General features: G+C 42.0%; 1 protein-coding gene across 1 annotated transcript in view; it reads right to left on the bottom strand.

The window, feature by feature from the left end:
* Positions 1-17,650, bottom strand: part of ddr2a (discoidin domain receptor tyrosine kinase 2a) — a 106,285-nt gene that overhangs the window by 34,174 nt on the left and 54,461 nt on the right. The window contains exons 7-10 of the mRNA XM_028810993.2: positions 12,853-13,096; positions 11,957-12,022; positions 9,145-9,281; positions 4,634-4,847 (exon numbers count right to left, since the gene is read on the bottom strand). Of these exons, the coding sequence (XP_028666826.1) occupies positions 4,634-4,847; positions 9,145-9,281; positions 11,957-12,022; positions 12,853-13,096 (661 nt within the window). The remainder of the gene's footprint in view (positions 1-4,633; positions 4,848-9,144; positions 9,282-11,956; positions 12,023-12,852; positions 13,097-17,650) is intronic.

Below are 17,650 nucleotides of genomic sequence, written 5' to 3' on the forward strand. Positions count from 1 at the left end.
CCCGACTTATATGTGAGTATATATAAGTATATGCAGTATTCCGACCTTTAAATTTGCCATTTTGGCCTATCAATCTACACTGAATCACCCGTAATGACAAAAAGAAAATGTGTTTTCAGAAAGGTTTACAAATGTATTAAAAATCAAAAACTGAAATCTCTCATTCCTATAAATTCTCAGACTCTTTGCTGTGGCACTCCAAATTGTGCCTTCTGTGTGCTTTAATTCTCCTTGAGATGTGACTGGAACTTTACTGGAGGCAAACTGAATTAATGAGGCATCGTTTATACAGTAATCCCTCGCTACTTTGTGGTTCACTTTTCGTGGATTCACGACTTCGCAGGTTTTTAAATATAGTAGTAGTATTTCCTAGTCTAAGAACAACAAAACAAGTTCGGTGACTAAGTGCGTTGTAACACGAGCTGTGATTGTTACATGGGAGGGAGACGACAAATCACAGCTTCCCGCTTTCTAATCGGGCCTGTGATTGGTGCTTTGACTGATGCCTAGATCCCACAGTGTCTTCCCTTAAGAGAGGCGTTAGGCAAGTGTAATTGAATAGCGGCGCTGCAAGTTTAGTTTCTTTTCAATAAAGTCAGGCGTTAGGCAAGTGTCATCATTTTACTGCGCAGCATATTCATCACCATCATCACATCATATATAGCTACGTGTACTTCACTATACAGTAAGTGTAAACTTATCTACCGATTTCATATTGCTTAGCAGTTGTCCCTGTTATTAATAGAGTAAAGGGTGGGTGGTAAACAATACAGGGAGGGTTTAAAAACATCCAAATACATGTTAAATAATTAAATAAATATGGTGTCCCTACTTCACGGAAATTCAGTTATCGCGGTCGGCCTTGGAACCTATCTCCCGCGATAAGTGAGGGATTACTGTATACATGGGCCTTATATACAGTTACACACTTCACACTGCATGTCAAGAGAAAACCCAAGCCATGAAGTGCAAGGAACTCTCCGTAGACCTCCATGGTCAAAATCATGGTGAGGTAGTGATCACAGCAAGAAGGATCAAAGCATTTCCAAAGCTTTTAGTGTTTCCAGGGACACAGTGGCCTTGATAATTGTGAAATGGAAGATGTTTGGAACCATCAGGACTGTTTCTGGAATTGGCTGTCTGGCCAAATTGAGCAACTGGGCAAGAAGGATTTTGGTCAGGCAGGTGACCAAGAACCCAATAGTCAGAAGTCTTCTGCCAAGATGGGAAAATTAGTCAGAAGGATGACCATCTTAGCAGCACTACATCGATCAGGCACATATGGCAGCCTGCAGATGGCATAGTGGTAGTGCTGCTGCCTCCTCAGTAAGGAGATTGTGGGTTCACATCCTGGGTCTTCCCTGTGTGGAGAGCACTTTGACTGAATGAATTATTATTATTATTATTTAAAGGACACAGTCTATAAGGAAAAGACTCTCAGGTCAGATGAGACAAAAGTTAAAGCCTTTGGGTAGAACTTCAAACAGACCAGGCACTTCCAATCACCTGCCTTATACCATCCTTATGGTGAAGGATGGTGGTGGGAGCATCATGCTATGGGGCTACAGGGACAAGGAGGCTTGTCATATTTGAGGGGAGGTCATTTCCATGGTGAAGAGAAACCCCTTCACAACAGCCAACCAAGTGAACAACACTCACCAGGGCGTAGGCGGGCATATCGATATCCAAGTCTACCATAAAGAGAAGACTGCATGACAGTAAATCCAGAGGGTGCACTGAAAGCCAACTCCAGAGTAGACGCGTCTTCAGACTGGGGTGACAATTCACCTTTCAGCACTACAATGACCTGAACCACACAGCCCAGACAATGCTGAAGTGGCTCCAGGACAAGTCTCTGAGTGTCCTGGAGTGGCACAGACGTAAAGCCCACTGAACATCTCTGGAGAGACCAAAAAAATGACAGTTTACAGGCACTACCCATCCTGTCTATCACAGCTGGAGAGGATCGGCCAGGAAGAGTGGGAATTACTGTCCAAATACCAGTGTTCAAAGCTTGTAGAGATTCACCCAAGAAGACCTGAGGCTGTAATCGCTACCAAAGGGGCTTCTACAACGTACTAATATAAGGGTCTAAATTCTTCGATGAATGAGAGATTTTTGATTTTGAATAAATTTGCAAACCTTTCTGACAATGTGCTTTCACTTTGTCATCATTGGTTATCAAGTGCAGGTTGACAGGCAAAATGGCTGAAAGCTTAAATAATGCTTTATATGACTTTAGTGAAATTACTTTATGCAAGTTTTATATGAAATGTTAGTCCATCCAACCATTTTCTTATCCAAGGTTGGAAGGCAGCCGGAGCCAATCCTAGTAATCACCAGGCCCAAGGCAGGAACAATCCCTGGACTGGAAGGTTGGGGTGGCAGGACTATTGTGAAGGATTTTGTAGCCCATTGTTCTCTGTCAGCGTATTTGCTTCACACTTGCTTCCAGCAGCCATGGGTAGAAGCATCCTCAAAATGCATTCTCAGAGGCAACCATTAGGGTGATTGCATTATTCCTCTTCCTGATTTAAATAATCTGACTCAATATTTCAGAAATTACTAAATTTATGTTGATGAGTTGAATGCTAAGCTCAGCAATGAAATCTCAAGAGCAGAAGGTATGATGGGTGGACAAGGGTGGGCATCTCAGCATGCATGGGGCAAGATTCCTTACCTGGACGGGAGGCACATGAAACAGGATCATCCTGCCCAGAAGATGCCAGTGTGGCAATGGGTGCACTGGCATCTTGACAGGGTTGAACCAAGGAACAATATCTGGTTGGGAAGGTGGAAATGGAAGGTCAAGGGAGATAACCTGGCAGGATTACATGCTCTCCTGACATACTAGGTTGCAACCTCCCTGGGCAACACTAATGTATGGACACTAACAAGGCATGCTGGGAACTGTAGTCCAGTAGGGCAGCCTTGTCAGGTTTCATGAGTGCCACCAAGAGGTGCTGCAGGGATTCATGATTTCTACTTTATGGGACTGCCGATTGACCAGGAAGTACTTCCACTGAGCTATGCCCTAGCACCAGAAGTACTCACAGGTCAACCTCATCCAGGTGAGTCGGAGTCGGGTGGAAGAAGGACAAAGCTTGCCTGGAGGAGTGAAAGGAGAGAGGATAAGAGAAGGAGAAGAAGTGTATTGGGACTGTGTTTATTAAAGAAGCATTTTTGTAAGGTATTCGTATTAACCAACCTTTTTATTGTAATGGGACCTTTGTTGTGGTGGTTGTGTCTGAGGTTTGGGGTGCTGCAACTCCCTCTAGTGGTCACAAAGCGTAACACATTAAAAGTAACATGCACTACGTTGTCCGATAACCTTTTAAAGTGACGAGTAAGCTAACGCAATACCGTACTTACCTTAGTGAAGTAAAAATACCCGCGTTATTGTAATTTCAGCAGCACTGGGTATAAGGCGAGAAGCACACATGCCAGCCCTTTGCAGGGCTCATTCGCAGAGCCAAGCAGAAAATGGGTTTGCCGGTGCAATCTGGCAACAGAAACCTATAAATAAAACATCATTTTGACTAAATATATTTAAAAAACACAAGAAAATTACAGGCACCATGCTAATTTTTGAATTCATGGTGGTCGACGATGACGTTTGACCCTTTTTTTGTGCAGTTTAATGAAGTTGGAGCTTTTTTGCCAAAGGAGAACTCTGGGAGATTACTGCTACATGTGAACGTGGATTATTAAGAAGCCAGGGTTCTGTCTTATCCGGGTTATTCACCTTAACCTGATTATACTGTACGTGGTGTCACAGGAGGCTGGGGGACAGACCCAGCCGGGACACCTGGAAGGACCCGGTGGTGGCGTATTCATCCTCCGGGCCACAAGGGGGCAACCGCCCTGGATCGGGAGAGGACCACGGGAGATAAGCAAGGAGGCTCAAGCCTGTTGGAGCCCGTGGCCACCGCCAGGGGGTGCCCTGAGCATTGTGGAACCCGGGAAACGTTCACTTCTGCCACACCCGGGAAGATGGAGGAAGATCCTTCCAGGGACGCCTGGAGTGCTTCCGGGTGCAAGGGCAGCACTTCCGCCAGACCAGGAAGTGCTGCCAGAAGGACGTCATTAGGCACCTGGAGCACATCCGGGTGGGAATAAAAGGGGCCGCCTTCCTACAATCAGGGAGCTGGAGTCGGGAGTGGGAGCAGGACGAGGCTCCCATGGAGAGAGGAAAGGAGGCCCACGGACATTTCAAGAGAAGCCTGGAGTAGGGGTGATTGGTGCTGAGGGCACTGTGTGCTGTGCGGGACTGTGTTTATTGGACATTAATAAACGTGTGATTTGGATAAAGATGTGATCTCAGTCTGGTGGTGTCCGGGCATGTCTCACAGTGTGTACATGCAAACACACGGACTGAGTGGTCTTTCATGTCTCAGGCATGGATTGTTGAGAATTCCTTATAGAAACAGGCAGCAGGAGCAATTTTTATATTTAAATCCACACAAATCTCTACATTGTGTAGATAAAGGACTATTGATTTGTTTAATCTTTACAATTATTTCATGTCAGAGTCGTCTTTTTTAAATAAGCATGAAAGAAAAGGCAAGGGCAAGATTGCTGATGGGACCACAAAATCCATCTTGGTTCTTCATTTTCCATTATTGCCACCTACCAGCTTCTTCTGCTGCTTTGGAGACCTCTGGTAGCTTTCTGATGAGTCGTGAGGGCTCCTGGTAGTCCGGCCCGAGAGGAAATATTCTATCGTAGGTTGAGTTGGACTCTTGTTCGCTGGAGGATGGTGACCGATTGTTGGTGTTATATGTGAAGGTCTCGCTCTGTATTGACAGACTAGCAGTCAGTTCATCATCCAGCATTCGACGTGAAGCCTGAAAATAATCAAAAGATATGAAAAAAAAAATATACAGTATATATAAAAAAATACTTTTTAAAAACCACGTTCATATTAAGTTAAAAAGTGTACTAAAAAGTAAAAAATAAGTCTCTCATACATCACTCGTAAAATAAAAGCGTGGAAGCTTTTGCTAAGATTTTAAGTAGTATTTTTTGAATGTTAATTGATGAAAAGCGCCCACGCTTTTATTTTACGAGTGATGTATGAGAGACTTTTTACTTTTTAGTACACTTTTTAACTTAATATAAGCGTGGTTTTTAAAAAGTATTTATATATATATATATTATTTTAAACTTTTTAGTCTTGGGTTTGTTTTAGTATCATTTTTTAATATTAATATTTTAACACTTCCTTTAATATTTCTATCCGTTACTAGCGCCATCTATTGGTGAAATCTTGAACTATTCTTCATATGAAAATTTAATTTCTTAATTAACATGGATTAATTGATCGATTAATGAAACTGATTATTGATTCATGTATCATCATCGGAAGTGAGTAAGTGTGCAAAATTTCAAGTCATTTGGACAACAGGAAGTGGGTTAAATATCGATTACAAGATTTGCACCAGACAACAAAAAAGAAGCGCGGTAATAATAACATCATGTGCTTTGTGTAGACAAACTTGTCTTTCTCGAAAGTGATTGGAAATATTGTACATTTTAGATAATATTTATTACAAACAAAACAAGCCATGTAAATTATTTTTCTTGTTCAGACATCAGATGAGCGAGTTACAGCTGCACCCCATTAGTTTTAGAGTACTGTGTTTTAGGTGGGCACGTGAGCAAGCCACCACGTGAGATTCATCTGAAACTTTTGCTATATTTATTTGTTATTTTGTAGTATTTCTGCAGTCATTCCTCCTTTGTTTCGTTAGCTGGAAGTCCCAACAGCACATAAATTGCATAAACTCTTCCGAAATCACCCACTAGGGGTAGATTTGCTGTCAAAACCCCCAATAGATACAAAAAGGGGCCTCCAAGAATCTTTGAAAGATAAAAGATTTATTTTTAACAAAACAAGAAGCTCCACGGAGCACAAAAATGAATTGCTTGAGAAAGCAAGGCAATGCAAAGCAAACACAGTCCCCAAGGTGAAGTCAAAGATATTCCAATAAGTCACATTAAGCACAAGGTGCAGCAAAACAATACAGAACTCACCAAAAAAACTCCCTAGCACATTCGAAATGAACCACCAGGAACTATAGAAGACCCTCCAGATTTATACAGTGGAGGGCAGTCCCTGGTGGTGATTGGCAGGTGGCCCCGCCTGTCAGGAGGAACCACCCACAAACCACATTGGACATGACCAAGGCTTTGATACATAAACAAAGTGAAAAACAAAGGAAGCAAATAAACATAAGCAATGTTAATCTAAACAAAAATGAGCAAAAAGGACATAAAACAAAGATTCGAACCTCAACCAGACGAGGAACCTTGTCTAAAACATGACAAATTGTTTATTTTTGGTTGAAAAATTGCTACGTTCTTTGTTTTCGATTATAGTGGTACACTGAGGATCCACTCATCACAATGCAAAATATCTAATGGTGTTAGTTAAAGAAATCACCCATTTGTTCAAAAATAATGGATTAATCCCATGGACAATCATGCTGTAGGCTTTTCCAAGTGTCCTTTACTTACATCAGCTTGTTCTGGTTTACTGTTAATTATGTTTATTAAACTTTGACCAGAAAATCTTAAGAAGATAGCGCATCTTCAATAGTGAGATCCTGCTGACTACGCTAACAACAACAATATCCAAAGCATCTATATATATAATTCACTAAGCCGGGAGACAAGTAGCCACCCATGGAAAGCACGCCGGAAGGGGTGTGGATTCACTAAACCGCCGACAAGACAGACGCCAATGGCGCACGCAGGAAGGAGCCACGCCCACCAACTCTTAGACCACTGGATACGACGAAAAAATCACAGAGCCACGCCCACCAACTTGGATGCGACGCCTCAGAAAACATGCCGCCATTTCTGTTTGTCTGTGCCGCAGTCCACTTGCAGCTCTGAGCCACGTTGACTTTTCATTAGTCAACCTCAGTGGAACCTTGGTTCACACAGAGGCAGCGCCTGAGAGAGACAGAGGCACACACAGGCAGCCCGAGAAAGAGAGCCACGCACACACAGGCAGCGCCAGAGAGACAGAGGCACACACAGAGGCAGCGCCAGAGAGACAGAGCCGCACATACACACAGAGGCAGTGCCAGAGGGAGACAGAGGCACACACAGGCAGCACGAGAGAGAGAGCCGCACACACACAGGCAGCGCCAGAGAGACAGAGGCACACACAGGCAGCGCGCGAGAGAGCCGCGCACAAACAGGCAGAGGCAACACCAGAGAGAGACAGAGGCACACACAGGCAGTGCGAGAGAGAGAGCCGCGCACACACACAGAGGCAGCGCCAGAGAGAGACAGAGGCACACACACACACACACACAGGCAGCGCGTGAGAGAGAGCCACGCACACACACACAGGCAGCGCAACAGAGAGCCGCGCAATCCTTTAAAACTGAAGTTAAAATACAATGAAGGAAGCAGTCTTTAAAAACCAATAAGCCCTGTGCCTCTTTTTCATTAGCGTCTCACCTGCTTCAGGCCCTGCAACAATCGAGACGCTCTCTCTGCAGCTGACGTTCTCTGTGCCTGACTCCACTACTGTCAGTCGCCTGATTAAAAATGGCCTTTTGAAGGGGAGCTATGGACCAGCTATACCACAGGAACACATTGCCTTCGAGCCTGCTCTTGCTCACTCTAACGTACCGGCTTTCTCTCTCTCTCCTCACTCGCTCACACAGTGCACAGGGGAGAAATGCCCGCAGCACGAGTCTACCCGGAAACCGTTTCAGCCACACTTCCACACCCCTCGCTACACTGTGAGTGCGATGATTATTTATGTAAAAATGGGCTTTTGAAGGGGAGCTGTGGACCCGCTATACCACAGGATCACCTGTGACATTGCCTTCACATTGTTTTCCTTTTATTTACGATCCTGTTGAGCAGATCAGACACCCAGGCAAACAACACTGAATAATCAATAGCTGCAACTACTTTGCCCGCCCCCACTCCTCACGTGAGTCGGTTTCGTCTCTGTTCAGCAGTGTTTGCCAAACTCGGTCCTGGTGAACCCCTGTGGCTGCAGGGTTTTGTTCCAACCAGATTCCTAATCATTAATTCCGGTGAAACTCATCCGGGATAAGTCGGTTTTTCAAACGCAGCCGTGTAGCAGATTAGTCTAGCAAGATGTAATAATCCGAGATGAATGCGCGCCCTCGCGCTGAGTGAAAAGCCAATATATATTGAGTCTACAAAACAGGATCAGCAAGTCTTTGATAGGCTGCAACAAAATGATGAAAGAACGGGCGCATTTTTTTCACACAAGCTGGGTGGGTGGTTGTTACTTAATTAGTTACTCGAAGGATTTCAAGATTTAATATACACAAGCGGTAACACTGTAAAAGTGGCCCAAACCAGAAAAGACGGCTGGCAAAAAGTGGCCGACAAATTAAACGCGTGTGCATTGTACTTACTGAAAGCAGCGTTACAGATTTTGCAAATGTTCATTTTTTTCCCTCTGCTTAAAAAACATTAAAAAAGCAGCGTGATTATGCGGCATATACTACGCCACGAGTTGGTATGCAGCGTGTAAAACAGTTTGTCGCTGATAATTTGCCTTTTACTTTAAGACGAAGACAGTTTCCTGTTAGACTTGCCTTTGCGATGACAATTAATAAGGCACAGGGCCAAACTTTCAAAAACATGGCTAGCGGCTCATACGCTCGCACTGATTATGTCCCTGCCCTTTGGATGCCCCCCCTCGGTACTACCATGGTCGGATGACTTGGTGGATTATATATAGAAAAGTAGCCAAAACCGCAAACAACAATGAAAAGTCTACGTGACTCACACGTGCATATGGACTGGGCAAAGAGGAAAATGACTCAGGTGACGAGTTGGGGGTGGGCACATGAAATGTTACTTTTCTTGGTTATTTATTACATTTCCGATTTTTCAAATGTTAATTTTCTCCCTGTGCTTAAAAATCATTAAAAAAGCGGCCTGATTATGCAGCGTATGGTACGCCGCGGGTTGGCTACTTGTACTATAAAACAGCATGTTAACAGAAGGTGGCGTCAGACTAATTACATTGATGACATTAGAATGATATAGAACACTTTAATAAATTAATGTAATTAGACTACACTAACACTAATAGTAGTTTGGAAAAATAATGTTTAATTTTTTTCATTAACTTACCTTTTCCAGCATCTTTTGCCAGAACTGACGCCACAGGATGATGACTATAATTGCAAGAAGTATAAAGATGATGGCAACTAAGCAGCCAATTAATATGCGAGTGTTGCTGTCATCTACTTTATGAGTGGGATCGTCTCCTAGAAAAGGAAAATAAAAGTTTATTCAATCATTGATACTTTGATCCAAATGAGAAGAAGACAGTTTGGAAAAAGAGGAACTGGAATTCACCCTAGAGCCCACAATGATTTGCTGGTTAATGGATAAGTTTGGTGTTTTTCAAGTTGACGTTACATATCTAATACAATAATGACATACATAATTTGCATCAGGAAAGTTTGTTCTTAAGTGAAAACATTTTTATAAACTAAGTACATATCATGCTTGTAGTTGCGGTTTAAACTGAAGTCTATGGGACACTGGCCCAAAAATGTACACAAAACCTTAAAATCTTCAGAATACATGTGTTTTCAAGGCAAGAATGATCTCGACTATTGATCCACATCTTGTGATTGCACACATATTGTAAAACAGTGTATCAATGTCTCTCTATTATAAAAAAAAAATCTTGGGAAGGAGACGAGACGTGATCTTCAAGGAAGATACTTTGACGTCACGTAAGACAAGGCAGTGAGACAAAAGGACAGCTTCTGTACAGGCTTATAAATGATAGATGTGCAGCGTGACAAGCAGAACACGCAGCTTGCCAGCAGTAGCAAGCCAGCAGATGATCCGAATGGATCTCCTTAGTGTGAGATCAGCCTCCCCCCTTCACCACGCGAGCGGCAGAGACGCAAAGTGGCAAAAGGACAGCTGCTGTACAGGCTTTTAAATAATAGATGTGCAGCACGACAAGTAGAACACGCAGCTCGCCAGCAGCAGCAGCAAGACAGCTGATCTGACTGCATCTCCTTAGCGTGTGTTCTGCACCCGCACCCTTCACAACGCAAGCAGAGGTATATGTCCCGCAAGAAAGAGATTTAACCAGTCCCGGGGCGGGAAATAAATGACAAAGAGTAGATGACAAAGTAGAACATTGTAAAGAATTCAAAAATGTTGGCACGGTACACATGCACAGCAGGTTAGAGATAACGAAAGTACGAAAATTCCAAAGTCTCAAAATAAGGATAGGAAAGATCACATTAGCGCAAGCAAACAGAAATTATTACTCGGTGAAATAACGGAACACTGAAAAGAGATCGAATATATTGTTCGGATTTAAACTTCATTGTCTAATTCGTGTTGTCAGCAAGAATTAAAAGATTCCAAAAACGTTGGCGTGGTATGAAGTCTCGTGAGACGGAGACTTTTAACAGAAGGTTCTTTCAAGTCACGCCCTACTTACAACTATTTTCAAACAAGACCACGGTCATCTAACATCACTCGTGTGAATGCTTTTGTCAGACACACTTCCTGCACTCTCAGCTCTTATAAATTTTATCAAGACAATAATATTATACATTCTACTGTAGATGACACGTCAACGACAAAGCAAAGAAAAAAGAGCATAGACAAACATTTGAAAAAGTCATTTTATTTATTAGAGAGAAAGAAACGATATTCACTCACAGGCAGTTATACATTGCGTTGTCACGATATGAGTCCAAACACGGAATCAAAATTCAATGTGATCTTGAAGAAAAGTTAATTTCAAATATTGTTTTTACAAAAGTTTTAAAGTAAAAGTTAAAATAATGCATATACAACAATTCCCATGAAAATAAGAATATCTTTAAATTGTATATCCGGTAAACCAAACCCGGGTGTGTGCGCGAGAGAAGCGAGCAGGGGGCAGAGTCCCCTATTAGTAAAAAAAAAACAAAAAAAATGTGATTCTGCCATTTTAAAATATGTCTGACCGTGCTCTTCACCTCATTGCATGTCTCCATCCACAGCAAACTTAAACCTAAGGGGACTGGTTTTCTGTGGTTTGTTGCTTATGTTCTTTTTTGAGATTACAGTTTCTCTGAATTTAGACAAACAGGCTGTGTCACGGACACCAAGCATGGGCTGGGCATCCCGGCTGGGATAGTTCAAGGTTCCTTAGCAGGTTGAGAGGCCAGTACAATGGAGGGACAGAGGGAGACAACCTGCATGAACTATTTGCTCCACCAATACAAAAGTTGGCAGCCTCCCTGGGCTATGATACCTGCATGGATACCTGCAGTGCATGCTGGGAATTGCAGTCCTGTTGCACAGCCCTGCTGGAGTTCTTTGGTGCTGCAAGGAGAAGCTTCAGGGGAATGCTAAAACATACTTTGCAGGGCTTCAGATAAAAGAAGACGCCTCACCTGCCTTGGAGAGTCAGCCTTGGGAAGCAGGGATTGAAGCTCATCAGAAGTGTTGGAGGATTAGAGAAAAAAGAGTAAATTTGGGAAGGTTGTGGTACTTTGACTGTGCTTACCTGTCCTTTAAAGTACAGGTAGTCCTCTGCTTACGATGGGGTTATGTTCCGAAAATCAGACCACAAGTCGAATCAATAGTAAGTCGCTAAAAGTCCTGTAAGGGTACTGCACTCATAGCTAAGCCTAGCCTACTGTAATTCCATTGAAACTGTGATCAATAATGCACTAATCTATACATATAAAAGGCACAGCCCTCACTGACTCCTCACTAATTCACCCACTTTCCATATAAGTGGGAAGCTGAAATTTTGCATGCTCATTCCTTGTAAAGTGTAAAGTGCTTTGAGTAGTGAGAAAAGCGCTATATAAATGTATATATATTGTATAAAAGAATAAAAAAAATAATGATTTATTATTATATAAAAGTATTATTATTATATATTTTATAATACACTTGGTGGAGTACTTACCTGGCTGAATGCTGGTTGGTGGAAGAGTATTTGATGGAGCCCAAGTAGTGTTGTACATGGCCGTGTCTGAAAGTATAGAAAGATAAGACTGCTGACAAAGCAAGACACACTTTCTGATTTTTTCCACTGCTAGTTTTGTTACACAGGTAAGTTTTTCCAGTACATCTACTTTTTGATCTGTCTGTTTCCTGACTTTGGCTCTAGTACTTATTTCCCGGTTCTTTCATTATTTCTGGCACGACACACAGTCTTCATGGCTAAGGAGTGATAGGTAAACAATTCAACTCCTTTATTCCTTAAACTAAACACACCCTAGTAGCACACCTTTTAAATCACTGGAAATTTTTTTTTTTATAATATATCCTTCTAAATACTTCACCTGAATAAAAATAAGAACAGGTCTCATAATTTTCCAATAGACATCCCTAACCCTAACCCTAACCCTAAGGGTTGAACGAATTAGTGAATTAATAGGATGATAAATAGCCATGTGAGAATTTTTTAGGTGTTTTTTATTGGGCAGTAAACAAACTTATGGTTAATTTAGTATATTTACAAGCTTAGTGAACCAGTGCGTTTTGACATATCAGTGTATCTGATATCCTCTACCGTCACCCTAACCCTAATTTCCTCCCACAGTCCAAAGACATGCAGGTTAGGTGCATTGGGGATTCTAAATTATCCCTAATGTGTGCTTGGTGTGTGGGTGTGTGTGCCCTGCGGTGGGCTGGTGCCCAGCCCTGGGTTTGTTCCTGCCTTGCGCTTTTTGTTGGCTGGGATTGGCTCCAGCAGACCCCCGTGACCCTGTGCTAGGATATAGCGGGTTGGATAATGAGTGACTGACTGACATCTTGCATGTAAGCATGGGATACATTCCCAGGAACATCACCTCATACCTGACTGAAAAGTGATCTCACTAAACATCATCCAGGCATCCGCAAAATAAAACTGGCACTTAATGGAGCTGGCCATACGGTTCATTAGCTGGACGGTGACAAAGCGGGCACTGGGGTTGACATCATCATGTACCAGGCTGGAGGAGATGGGATTGGGCTCCCAGGCGCTAGACTCCGAGTAGAAATAGCACTGAACCTCTTTGAAGATCTTCACGCCTTTGGTGAACATGTTGTTGCAATGAACCTAGGGAGGAGATAAAGGATAACACACACTGTAAAAATGTCATTGCAGATTTCACAGTAAATTACTGGCATCAGAGTTCCCAGCAAATATTGCAAATATTAGAGTAAGAAACTGTAAAATAAAATAACTTCCTATAATCGCTGGTCGGTTCACTATTGCAGAGTTCATAGTCAACTACTATTAACACTGGTACAGTACCAGTGATTTACTGTCAAATGATCAGTTAAAAATGACCCTCGGTGTAAGAACTGTTGCAGTTATTTAGCAGCTTTCTTTCCAGAAAAATGAATGTAATCAAATTAAATATCCAACATTACTAGTATTAAATAACCCATAACAAAGTGCGTGTCGGAGGACTTCCTCACCGGCTCTTTCGAGGTATGTAATAACCCGCCAGGACAAGAGGTCATCTCCTTCTTTTCCAAGGTACCAGTCAGGGAAGGCAATTGACTCCGCCCCTTCCAGTTCAGCCTCCATAAAAACCCAAGCCTCCCAGAAGGAGGTGTCATTTCTGGCACGAGCGACCCACCAGACGGCACTCTGCTACCTTAGTGATCTGAATAGCAGCACAAATACTTTGTTTTTGGTTTTGATTCCCTGCATAATGGGAAGTGCATGCTTTTTTTTTTTTTTTTTTTTTGCTTTTCTTTGTTTTGTCTTTGGACAATAGTACTAGGGTGTTGTACCGGGTTAGCCATTTATGAATGTAGTGACAAGTCAAGTACAACGACACCTTTTATTGGCTAACTAAAAAAGATTACACTATGCAAGCTTTCGAGGCAACTCGAAAATTGGAAATTTGGAATAATCCCACCTGTTAATACAAAATGAAAAATTACAGACAACATTGTTCATTTTTAACCAGGAGCAGAGTTGCTCATCTACTCTCTTTCATACATTGAAAGTTGTTCAACAGGTAAACCTTTGTATGTTGTTGAGACAAGGAGGATACTTTGTGATGTAGGGTGCATGTCACGTTATTTAAAACAACTTAACATGAATCATTCTCGACAATCACACAAAAGATGGGAAAAAATACACTTACTATCTATAACTTTGTCTCCCACTGATCAAAGCAGAGGGGATCACCGGAGTCATTTGCAAATTTAACTGCCATGGGGGAGTTTCCATTTGCAAATCATTCATCTTTATGCAAATGTAGATTTCAGTGCCAAGAAAAAAAAACACTAAAAATGTGGAAAAAGTGCAACCCACACTAACCTATTTTTCTTCGGGGACACATTACTCAAAATATGGGGTGAAAAATTGTTCAATTTGAGTTATATCAATTTAGTAGAACTATGCCATGGACTAGGAGAAAATAGTCAAACTAATTTAAATAAAAAAAAAAACTTAAGCCATGTTGTTTTGAGGAAAAGGTAAGCTTGCCTTTGTGATCTCGGGTTTCATTCCAAAATTGTTTACTTCTCTCTATTATAAAAAAAATCTTGGAAAGAGACAAGACGTGATTGTCTTAGAGACACTTTCACGTCCCGCGAGATGAATCTTCGTGCCAAGCGATGTAACCACGCCCGGGGCCGGAAGCCCCGCGAGACAAGAGCTTATGCAAAGAGATTTGGAAAAGTCCTGCATGGTTATGTCAGACACATTTCTTGTAGAGAGAAAGAAACGAAATCCACTCATGGGCAGTTATATGTTGCATTGTTACGATGTAATTCCAAAGATGGAATCAAAATTCAATGCGATATTGATGAAAAGGTAAAAGCGAAAAGAGATTGAATATATGTACATAGCTGATATGACAGAAGTGCACAGTGCGAGATGCAGATCACACGGCACGGCAGCAGCAAGCCAGCAACTGATTGAGCAAAGAGGAGGTAAAAAAAACAACTGTACGTGTTTCCCATTGTATCACCGTTTAAGACGGGGTGTCGGAAGAACGACCGCGTCTCTTCGAGGTGCGTTCAGCCCCCCTCTTCACAACGCGAGACACAAAATGGTTGGCGCGTAGCGTAGTTTTGTCAAGCGAAGTTAGACCTCCCTGGATGGATCCCTAACACTAATTTTCCCAAAAGTACTGCAATCTGTAATTTACTTGACCATGGGAAAGGCACTATATAAATAAATTGTATTATTATTAATAAACTATTTATTTAGCTCTAAGTTACTTTCTAGAATGTACTATGATTAACAGTAAAATTTTGAATTTTTAAAAAATATAAAATATGTGAATTTCCCCTTGGGATTAATAAAGTATCTATCTATCTATCTATCTATCTATCTATCTATCTATCTATCTATCTATCTATCTATCTATCTATCTATCTATCTAAATACTGTAAACTAATAAAACTGTACTTTGAGTGAAAAATATCATGTCATTGTCTAACTCATGGTCTTGAAACCCAAAAAATCGATCATAAAATCAGACCCCGACTTATATGCCCATTCAAAAATGCGATGCATCATTTTTTTTTTTTACATCTTCTTACCTCCTCCAATCTCTCATCAGTTTTTCAGATGCATCGAATTTTGTTGCAGCAGCGCAGTTACCAATTTCTTCAGCTACTTCAATGACTTTTAATTTGTAATAAGCTTCATATTTTCTTCTGATCGAATGCTCCATCGTATATGAGGGATGCTCTTACGATAAAGGTGTATGAGAGTGTGAGATATAAAAAACACAAATCATTGCAAACGTAGCTTTGGAAGAGTTTGGGTATTACTGTGTGGTCACGATGGCACAATACATAGAAAATAAAAGGCCTTGTGTCCCATGGTTACTCTCTCATGTGGACGTTAGCATATCATACTCTCTTGGACCAATAGTGTGAGTTTTCCACATTCGACCCACATTATAAAATACCGGAAATTATACAGTAAAATCAAGTCCTGACTTATCCGCGGGAGAACTTAAATGCAAGTATATACAGTACAGTAATTCAGACTACAGTCACTGGGGCAGGGAGTGAGTTGGAGCCTATCCCAGATAGCATTGGATGCAAGCCAGGAACAAACTCTGGACAGGATACCAGTCCATTGCAGGGAGAACACACACACACACACACACCAAACAGCACACTAGGGCCAATTTAGGGTCACCAGTTCACCTAACTTGCATGTTTTGGACTGTGGGAGGAAACCCATGCAGACATGGGAAGAACATGCAAATTCCACACAAAGAGGACCCGGACACGAACCTTGGTGTCCTTACTATGGGGCAGCAGCGCTACCACTGCGTCGAACCTGACACCCCTTTAACTGTGAAAAACAACCTATAAAATTGCAGAAAGTTGTTGACAGTGTATTCAATCCAGAAACAAATATTTACGTTATTTGCAGTGTTATAAAATTGATTGAAAGAAGAGGTTATTATTTTGGTACCTAGTAAAGCTGTGAGAAATGGGGCGGAGTGGTGGCTCTGAGGCTAAGGATCTGTGTTGGTATCCAGAAGGTTGCCGGTTCGAATCCCCGTCACTGCCAAAAAGTGATCCTACTCTGCTGGGCCCTTGAGCAAGACCCTTAACCTGTAATTGCTCCAGGGGCGCTGTACAATGGCTGATCCTGCACTCTGACCCCAAGGGGTATGCAAAAACTAACAAATTCCTAATACAAGAAATTGTATAAGGCGAAATAAAGAACAAAAAAAAATGTGAAGCAGGCATTGCAGACTGGTGTTCATTTACAATTTAGACCAGGGGTGGGCATCACCTGGAGAGTCACAGTGGCTGCAGGTTTTTGTTCCAACCCAGTTTCTTAATGAGAAGCCAATTATTGCTGATGAAGCTCTTATTGCTTAAGTGACACTTTGATGCTTCATTTTAGTGCTCTCTCTTGTTATGGTTCCCCACCCTTAATTGTTCATTAAACAGCTGCACTCATTGTTTTAATGGCTCCATATTAACAATAAGATGCAAAGACAAAGGAGCCAGCAGTTCTCCATCTAACCTGTTACCATTTACATCTCTGTGGATTCATCATTCACCGTTTGGTTTAATAAAACACTTAAGAGATGTGACAGACTGAAAATGGTCTATTTTAGACTTTAAAAGATATCCTTGGAAAGGAAAACAAAATCTGCAATATAAGAACCTAACGTTGCAGACCAAGGGCCAGGATATACAGTACTTAACCGACTATACTTTCTTAGAAGGCTGGCGTCCTTCAACAGCTGCAATAAGATGCTGCAAATGTTCTATCAGACGGTTGTGGCGAGCGCCCTCTTCTATGCGGTAGTGTGCTGGGAAGGCAGCATAAATAAGAGGGACGCCTCACGCCTGGACAAACTGGTGAGGAAAGCAGGCTCCATTGTAGGCACAAAGCTGGACAGTTTGACATCCGTGGCAGAGTGACAGGCACTGAGCAGGCTCCTGTCAATCATGGAGAATCCACTGCATCCACTGAATAGGATCATCTCCAGACAGAGGAGCAGCTTCAGCGACAGACTGCTGTCACCGTCCTGCTCCACTGACAGACTGAGGAGATCGTTCATCCATCACACTATGTGACTCTTCAATTCCACCCCGGGGGGTAAATGTTAACATCATACAAAGTTATTGTCTGTCTGTATACCTGCATTGTTATCACTCTTCA

Source organism: Erpetoichthys calabaricus, chromosome 10 (assembly GCF_900747795.2).
Source record: "Erpetoichthys calabaricus chromosome 10, fErpCal1.3, whole genome shotgun sequence".
In the NCBI taxonomy this organism is placed as follows: domain Eukaryota; kingdom Metazoa; phylum Chordata; class Cladistia; order Polypteriformes; family Polypteridae; genus Erpetoichthys; species Erpetoichthys calabaricus.